At 28.1% G+C, this 9,394-nt stretch overlaps 1 protein-coding gene across 1 annotated transcript; it reads left to right on the top strand.

The window, feature by feature from the left end:
- The first annotated feature begins 5,696 nt into the window (after positions 1–5,696).
- LOC130804180 (protein LITTLE ZIPPER 2-like) lies at positions 5,697–7,177 on the top strand. The gene is made up of 2 exons (XM_057668535.1): positions 5,697–5,992; positions 6,691–7,177. Exons 1-2 carry the CDS (start codon positions 5,892–5,894, stop codon positions 6,860–6,862), a joined length of 273 nt encoding a protein of 90 aa, XP_057524518.1. The 5' UTR covers positions 5,697–5,891; the 3' UTR covers positions 6,863–7,177.
- The last annotated feature ends 2,217 nt before the right edge of the window (positions 7,178–9,394 follow it).

Here is a 9,394-nt window from a genome sequence, read left to right on the forward strand (position 1 = left end):
CTATTTCCTATTTTTTTTCTAAAAAAATTACAGAAGAGTAGAATTTTTCTACAGCTATGATAACCCCGCCATATATTAGTTATTTTATTTATCTATATGATTTTCTTTTAATTTGTTTTATTTTACTTTGATAACTAATTTCATCAAATTAAATTTATCTTTATAAAATTTTATCAGTAGTCTATGTTAAACAAATTCTTAATTGACAATAACTTTAAGATATGCTCAATTTGAGGTTAATAAAATTATAGGAATAGTTATAGTTTTTATTTAATTTTCATAATATAGCACTTATTTTTTGTTTTTTTCAAGTTTTACATGTAGATTATAAGTGTATTATCATAGGGGAGAATATAATTTTTGATAAGAAAAAAATTAGGAAATAAGTTCAATTCAAAAAGAATCTGTAAATAAAGATAAAATAGGAGGAGGAACAAGTCAAAAATGAAAAAAAAGCATTCACCACCCTTGTTCCTTTGGGAAAATATTATTTTTTTAAAAAAATTATACTACTATTTAGCAAATAAAAAAATTTTATAAGGAATACTTGTTCGCTATTAGCAATATCGAACAAAGTTTTGACAAACGTAAAAGCCTAACCTCAAATCCAGGTGAAAGACACTTATTTTGAGAATTAAATTTTCTCGGGCCTAGTTTAAGAATTTAAAAAAAAACATTTATTTTTTTTCAACTTTTTCCTCAATGTAGGGCTCAAAGAATTAAGCCATCTGTAGGACATAATGGGAACCTCAAAGGTAGCCCAAAAAACGATTTCAGTTTCATAAATCCTCATGTACTATGCAGGGCTTGTACCTACAGTAGTACAGCGTTAAAACACCGACCCCAATTGGACTAATAACCACATGATTTGTCTTAAACATCATCCCCCAAATAACAAGTTATTAAAAAGAAAAATCAAGTTATTTTTTGGATTAAGAATTGAGTTATTCTTAGAGATCGTCATTTGGCGAGAAAATCAAAAAACAAGAATTTTATATATTAATAATTTGTATTATCAAGTTTTTTAACTCATATATATAAGGCACGTCCGATGGTAAAACTGTCTCATACAAGAATTGTTATTAATGATTTTATTTTTCAGATTTAATTGTTTGTTATTAATGTACGATGATCATTTTATTACAAATAATAAAATGAGATTCCATCCCTATCTTTTTTATTTTAGGGTAATGAGTAGACTGAGAAAAAAAAAGAAATATTTGAGAATTAAAAGTCAATATTTTAATAAAAAAATGTGATATTTATTCTAATTGAGCATCGCTATCCTGAGCAACGCTATCCTTTAAAATTAGGCTTCATAGACTAGGAACTAGAAATAAATGTATAAGTAACAAATGTATAGCATTATAGAAATGACAAAGTTAAATCGTGCCTATAAGAATACATCATTGCTTGGATTTTTGATATTCAAATAATGAATCAAGAACATTGACATGAGCCACACAACACCAACAAACTTAAATCACTATCAATCCACATATGTTTAACTAAGAAATGAAGTGGATTCATATGAATTGGAATGCAATAGTATGAAATAGCCAAAGAATACATACACGTTAATAACAATGTCAAAACTTTAATCCCAAAAAATAAAAACAAACTAAATATATAGGTTATTATTTGACTAGTGTATTCACAAGCTTCTATGAGCGGAATATACTGGATAGAATAATAAAGATGATTCAGAAGCTTAAAAGAAAAGGCAATACAAGATTACCCCAAAAATCAAAAGTCATGATGCATGGGTTGAAGCTTATTAAATTTCTTGTGGGCTATTTTTCACACAAGTTCAAGAATTGCCATGATGAATTATGAATAGATGATTTCAATCATAACTTTGAAGAGGAAAGGGAGAGAAATCAAACCCAACCCATTTGGTATTGTTGATAATTGACATCTCCCATGATGAATAATTTCTACAACTAACTGGGGAGGTTTTGAACATGTGCAATATGCCCAATCGCATATGGTTGATAAAATAAAGGGCCTCAAATATTAAATGATACATATATAAAATACATAAGCGTATAAGATACAATAGAGAAGGTTGTGATATATCACAAATTCTCGTATCAAACGGTCTCACCGTGAGACGCTCTCCAAATATGAATTAAATAGCTCGACTATTACAATTATTAGCATATGAACCTTTTGTTTTGAAGTCGTCTCACTGAAAAACGGTCTCTACTCATCAAGTTATTTACCGGGTTTTCATCTGCGGCTACTACTATTTGAAAAAAAGAAGTAATCAATTACAAGTGCAACTACACCCTAATAAAAAGGGATTCATGTTTTGACATTTTTGTAGTTTTTGACAATTTATCATGATTAACCACCCATGTGAAGTGGCACTATGCAATATATAACGTCAATATTTGCTAGTACAAAGCGTAGGAAAAATCTGATAGATATCCATTTAGATCATTTAAGAGCAAGGTATATGCAACCATTTGTGCATAGGTTCATTTCTTGTTTGACTACTAACTACTATTTGTATATCACACCATTAATTTTTATTTGTAAATAGTCGTATTTGATTTTGATTGTTTTTTTGGAAGGAATAGGCAAAATAGTAAACGAAGGCATAAGTGAGATTTCAAGTGGTGGGTGTAGGCATCAAAACCCTTCTTTAATTCAATTTTCAAAGTAAAATTATGAGATTCTTCAATACATATTATTATGATGGCTTTTTTTTTGGAAATAGGGTATTTATTTCAAATTTAGATAGTGATATAGATAAAGTTGGAAGTGAGTCGGGCTAGCACATGCACCATCCAAGCATCACCCATCTAAAGCTCGACACAACATAACTTGCGTCATGGCCCAGTATGACTCCATAAACGTAGAGGTGGACTTCATGCAGACCACACAGAATAAATTGAATATGCCATAACACGACCCATGGAATATGGCACAAGAATGACCCAAAGGGCCAAGCACACGAGTTCGTGAAAGTTATGAAAAATGAATCCTTCCTAACCCATATTTCAGTCTAGATCCATTATGTTATAAAAAATCTAAAATCTAAATTTATAAATCACATGAATCTAGATTTGAACTCGAGTTTGAAAAAAAATATTACTAAATAAGAGACTTTTTGTTCGAATTTATTATAGATAAAATATTTTCCAAATTTATGAAAATGAGCAATGCAAATAAGATATACTTAAATTCAAACAAAAAAGATAATCATTTATATTTGTTGAGCCATTGTTACAACAAAATTAACCTACAATGTCTTTCAAGACCACATAACTACATGGTGAAATAAGTTTTGACTCTTGGGTATTTGTGTCCAAACTTCATAATGAAAGTCAAAATAATTTTTTGAAAAGATAATCAAAGGGTTGATTAAAGAAGCGAGAATGAAAAAAGATTCTGTTTTAAACTTAAAAAAAGTATACTTGTACATATTAGTCCACTAATCACATAGTCACTCCATCTCACGTGGAAGTCACATAATTTTTATTTGGATCATAGGGTAAAGCTGAAAGATGGGCTATGTGAGATTCGATTTCATGACCTTGTTCAAAAATTGCGGTATTTCCTCTGATCTAATTGTGTTAGAGTATATAACATATTTTGGGCCTCAACAATCAGTTTAAACTATTGGTAAAGTTGGTTCCTTAACATGGTATCAGAGCCAGCGTAACAAGATGTCATGGTTTCGAATCTCAATATATTACCTCTCAAATTCAAGTGGAATATTTCGCACTGGATATGAGGAGGACCTGAGCTGCATCCACACTTTTAGCTCAAATGACTCTTGTGTGAGGGGGCATGTTAAAGTAAGTAACCATAAGTTTAAGCTTTTGATAAACTGAAACAAAACTCCATTCTTAAAATCACATAATTTTTATTTTTCAGCTCAAGTATAACCCGGAAGGATACAATTTAGGTAATTAAGTTAAGTAATCTAACTTAGGGCATGCTTGGATTGAGTTTAAATATTTAAGGGGGGAAATAAAGTCAAACTAATAAAATAAAAGCAAATAGAAATGCATTTAAAGTAGTTGAGATAGTTGTAAAGAAGGAAAAATAATATAATTTCTCCTATTATGGAGGTAATATATTCTCCAACCCTTCCATATGATAAATATTTATCCCACAAAATTGAGAGCTTCCATCATTTTTTATTACTTTGTAACCATTTTTTCACATCTACAATAATTAAATTTTACTAATTTCTGATTTATTAATTTCATTTACTTCTTTTGACTTTTTTTCACCTCTTAAATATTTATACCAAATTCAAACATGTCTTGAAATTATTTATTATTTCTTTGTCATGGCCCCACCTTAGCGCCACCTTTTGTTTTGTTAGCCTGACCAAAGAAATCAAAAGATGGATATAGGATCCTTTTAGTTTTCCTCTAAACAATGAGGTTGCCCTTTTAGTTGGGGGCTTATTCTGCGGGTTTAAATTTATGCTAATTAGAATTGTTTATAGGCGGGTTAAAATACAGCCTTATTTATCGTTGTGAATTGACAGTAATAATAAGTTATATCTCTAAATTATTAATAAGTATACTGATTAAGTTGATTAAAATATTGATGTATGACTATATTGTCCTAAATTCAATCCATGTATCAACATTTTTTAAAATAATATTTAGTATATAGGTATTATCAGATTTATTTTGAATCCGCTCCTAAAGTTACTTAATATCTACAAACTTATTAAAACGATAAAGTAAATAATAATTAATTAATTACTACTTAGATCCTAGCACCAGATGAGCCAACCAAAACTCAACTACATATATAACCAATATGGTATGCTTTGTGCTTGGAATTAAATTAAAGTCGTTGCTTACTTTAACAGCCTTATTTAATTAATTTAATCTTTTATAGAGTATAAATATCTTCAAACTCAAATTACCATATTTAAATTTTATTATATTGAATTTTCATTAATTTTTATATACTTTTTAAATGAAAGACTCTTCTTAATTTTGTACTTTATTTATTTTCTCTAAACTCACTCCACGTTTATTCATACATTTATTTCATATTATACATTTCTTTATAATAATCTTACATGATTAATTTGTAAGTATCAGTCAAGGAAAAAAATCGTAAAATCTGTTCCGATTAAAAAGTTTCCTTAAATAATTTTTTTTAATAAAGACTATATATAAGATTTATTGTTTTTCTCGTTCCAATAACATCAAAGTTTACAAAACACAAAACTTATTGCAAAATGAGTTAAAATAATAAATGGTAAATATTTTAAATAAAAGGAGCAAATTATAAAAGACAGATATCAAATAGCAACAAATGAGAAAGTGATAGTGGGAGGAAAGAAGAGGAAGCAATAAGAAGATATTCCATATTTCCATTTTCTTAGGCTTTTAAATGTTTGGGTGCCTTATTTACCTATACCAAATATGGGGTTGGCAAACTTTGTAATCATGAGTCTACCTGCCATCATTGCCATTTACCATTGAAGAAGAAAAAAATGTAAATGTGATTGACTTAAAAAATTAAATACTTCATATACATTATATTTCTGTGTCTACCAAGTTAACAATAACAAGTATTTTTTAATAATTTTATTTGATTATACTTTTTAAATAAAAATATCTACTATTATTATAATATCTTTTAAAATTAGTATATATTAAAGTAGTGTTAACTAAGTACATACAAAACTTTTTGTAATAATAGAACTCCTTCCATTTCTTTCTCATCACTCTAACATAGCCCACAACTTCACCACTTAGGTACATACATCAAAATCTATAATGAACCCCATCTATTTAAAGGACCTCACCTTCCCAAACCTCAACCCCCTCTTCTTCAATCACAACTTCATTTAACACTCTCTTATCTTCTCCTACACATTTGATAATACCCATTACCCAACAATGTGCAGTGCAAAAGATTGGCTCCAATCTCCACCGACTCATTGCCATAGCCAACGCTGTTGTAGAAAATCCAAAGTTCGTCTCCATTGCCTTATCATGAGGTAGGTTATCATATAGCTTTTATAGTCTTTGCTCTTTAGGCTATACTTTCTGTTAGAGTATATTACATATTTTAGAGCCTTAACCATCAATTTAAGCTTTTCTATAACATGGTATTAGAGCTAATGTGACAAGAGGTCACGAGTTCGAATCTTAACCACCCCTTATTTAAAGAGGAATATTTAGCGTCAGGTATGAGAAGAGTTTGTATTGCATCCATACTTCTTAACCAATGGGCTCTTACATAAGAGAGCGTGTTAGAGTATATAACATATTCCCAACCATCAGTTAAACTTTTAATTAAATTGGTTCCTTAATACTTTCTTCGTCTTACTCAATTTGTAAATGACGATCACCTTTTCAATTATATGCGCTCCTTGTCATATATGACATTTTGTACCATGACTCAACCGAAATGAACTCTTTATTAATTTTTATCATTTGACAAGGGTTAAGATTATGAATTCAATCCTCTCAAATTCCACACCACGTGAAACCAATTAATAGCATTGGAATAATGGTTAGTTGTTAAAATGTCACTATCAATAGCAGATTCACAAAAATAAATCGATGTGCACTTACGCATATTCAACCACTAAATCAATTTATGAATATTTGGGGGAATATTTTTAGTTTGTCTTTCATTATAATGTTTAATTAAATAATGTTTTGATGGATTATGAATTGGTGTATATAACAGGAGAAAATATGAAGGAACAAAGACAGAAAACATGGAGCTCAAGAATCTGAAACTGTACTTAGAAAACAGAAGTATCTTAGAAGAGAATGAAAAGCTAAGGCAAAAGGCTTTTCGTCTTAAACTAGAAAATCTAGCTCTTGTTTCTCAATTTCAGAAGAAATACTATATGTAGATGAAAAAACTCTCGCATCGTAATCTAAAATGATGTAAAATGATTGACAAAAAAAATTACATACAAGTAGATAGTATAATATAATATTGTCATCAAGTCCTGATTAGTGTTATAAATAAAATATTAGTATATTATATTAATTAGAATTTAGAGTAGCTTAGTGGTGGTTTAAGGAATAATCAGAAATTTTTTCATTGGGCATCTTATTATCTATATATACCAGTATGTATTAATGTAATATGATTTAAGATCATGATTTTCTCAGTGAATTTTATAACTAATTTTAAAATCTTTAGTGTGTAACAGACATAGTATTATAAGAATTTGTAACATATACTACTATATGAAGTACATATAAGTATTATTCTTATTCTTATCCTTTTTCAGCATATATTCAAAATAATACTCCATATTATCATAGGGATAAGTATACTTTCATTCTTAAATATGGCTTAATTAATAAATGGGGTTTTAAGAACATTTTAGAAAATTTCTAACATGTCAAGCTTTCACATCTAATACTTTGTAACGAATAAAATTTGAGTAAATTAAGAAATTAAAGAGATAAAAATAAGTTAAAAAGTAAGATTAATAGAGAACTGAAAGAAATATATATATGTGATGAGAGTAATAGAAATATAATAAGATCTATAAAACAAATTAAAAAGAAATATACGATAAGACTTGTAGAACGAAGAAATTATCATATTGTTAATAAACTTAAAAAAAATTATCAAAAAAATATATTGCTCATACTTTTTGAGTAAGCAAACAAAACGAGTTCTAAACCAAATAAAAAATAAAAATTCATCAAAATACTTGAAAAATAAGCAGGACAAAATGGCAAAAGGAAGTGTATAAAAAGGCAAACACATTGAAAATAATAACTATCCTTTCCCACTAATAAATAATTTGAAAAAATTATAGCAAATTACTACGGCCGTTTTTTAATATTCTCCCCATTTAGAATATTTTAGTTTGGAGAGAGAAATTTGATTAAGATTTTTAAGACATATATAGATGATAAAATATATCCAAGTGGGATCTCGTTAAATTCGCATTAATATATACTTTTTTATTTTATATTTTTTATCATGCGTATTTAGAGATATTAAAGCTCAAAATTTACTTTGAAAACTGTACAGAAAGCAAACGAGAAGAATAATAGGAAACGAAGGGAGTAACTAGAAAGAATTACCCTTAGTCCTATTAAATTTGCAATATTTTCTATTACGTCTGCCTTAATTTACATTAAAATTATTTTTAAACAATAGTTTACCATTTTCTTTTAATCTCATTTATGCATTTTAACTATTTTTTAATTTCATCAATATAATTTACTCTCTCACTGCATTTATTACAACTTTTTTAAAAAAATAACTCAATTTTACTTTAATACAAATCAAGGAGGAGAGAGAGAGGAGAGAAAGATGGCAAAGTAGCATAAAACTTTACTCCAAGTGCTGCATAAAAAGACGGTACCTTTTATTTACTACAACGACTCCAATAGCCAGTAGGAGTAATGAAGACACAATAAGCAACACTTTCACACATCTCCTAAAATTCAGCTCTTACAACATTGAATGTACTTTTAGTTATCACTGAATGGAGCAAGTGAATTTCAGTCTTTCTGATGTAAAGCATCAAAAGCGGTAAATTTAAGAGAAAAATTTTAAAGGGGGAAAAAGGGTTCAGTTAGTATTTTTTAATTTTATTCTAATTAAATGGTGAATTCATAATTTAAGATGAGAAAGCTAGTTGAAAATTAAATTTTATCTCAATTGAAGTAAGTATTTTTATTTTTGAATTTGATTCTCATCTAGTCATTTTCTTTTTCAGTTTAACCCGTAGTCCATGAAAAAAGTTGTGAGTAAGTCAAAGGATTAAACTATAATTGTTTGAGATGCCAAGATTCACTAAAAATTCTTATATTCCCTTCGTTTCTTTTTTTTCCACTTTACTTTTTTACGTAGTTCAACGTAAATTTTGAGTCATGATATCTCATAGTATGCATAATAAAAAATTATAAAAATTATATATTAAAATTCTTTGCATCAAGACGAATCTAACAAGATCCTACATGAATATATTTTGTCTTAAATATATACTTTAAAAATCAAATTTAAATTTTTCCCTAAAGGAACAAAGTATAATTTAGTGGAAATTTCAAAAGTTGTGGGGCGTAGCTGACCCCGACACTCTTAGTTCCGCCTATAAATTTCAATTAAATTGTTGTTTTTCTAAATTAAAATCTCACATGATAAAAATGTAACAATTAAATTAAGGAGCACATGTAGAACAGAGTAAAATAAGTTACAAGACAGCATTATATGAGATGAGTCTGCAAATAAGAAATTGCAAGGAATATATTAGGATTTAGGACATTCACTAAAGTTCACTTCAACAAAATACAAATCTTTATTGTGAAAAAAGAAAAGAATCAAAGATCCACACAATTTTCCATCATAATTTTCTTTTATGAGCTTGCAAAATGGTACTAACAAAGCAACATATCCTCTTTAATTATTGCTT

Source organism: Amaranthus tricolor, chromosome 17 (genome assembly GCF_026212465.1).
Source record: "Amaranthus tricolor cultivar Red isolate AtriRed21 chromosome 17, ASM2621246v1, whole genome shotgun sequence".
Taxonomy (NCBI): domain Eukaryota; kingdom Viridiplantae; phylum Streptophyta; class Magnoliopsida; order Caryophyllales; family Amaranthaceae; genus Amaranthus; species Amaranthus tricolor.

Excerpts from the sequence above, each read along its gene's own strand:
- LOC130804180 (XM_057668535.1), top strand. The coding sequence starts at position 5,892 with ATGTGCAGTGCAAAAGATTGGCTCCAATCTCCACCGACTCATTGCCAT. Across the intron at positions 5,993-6,690 it reads CTCCATTGCCTTATCATGAG|GAGAAAATATGAAGGAACAA; the intron begins GTAGGTTATCAT and ends TGTATATAACAG.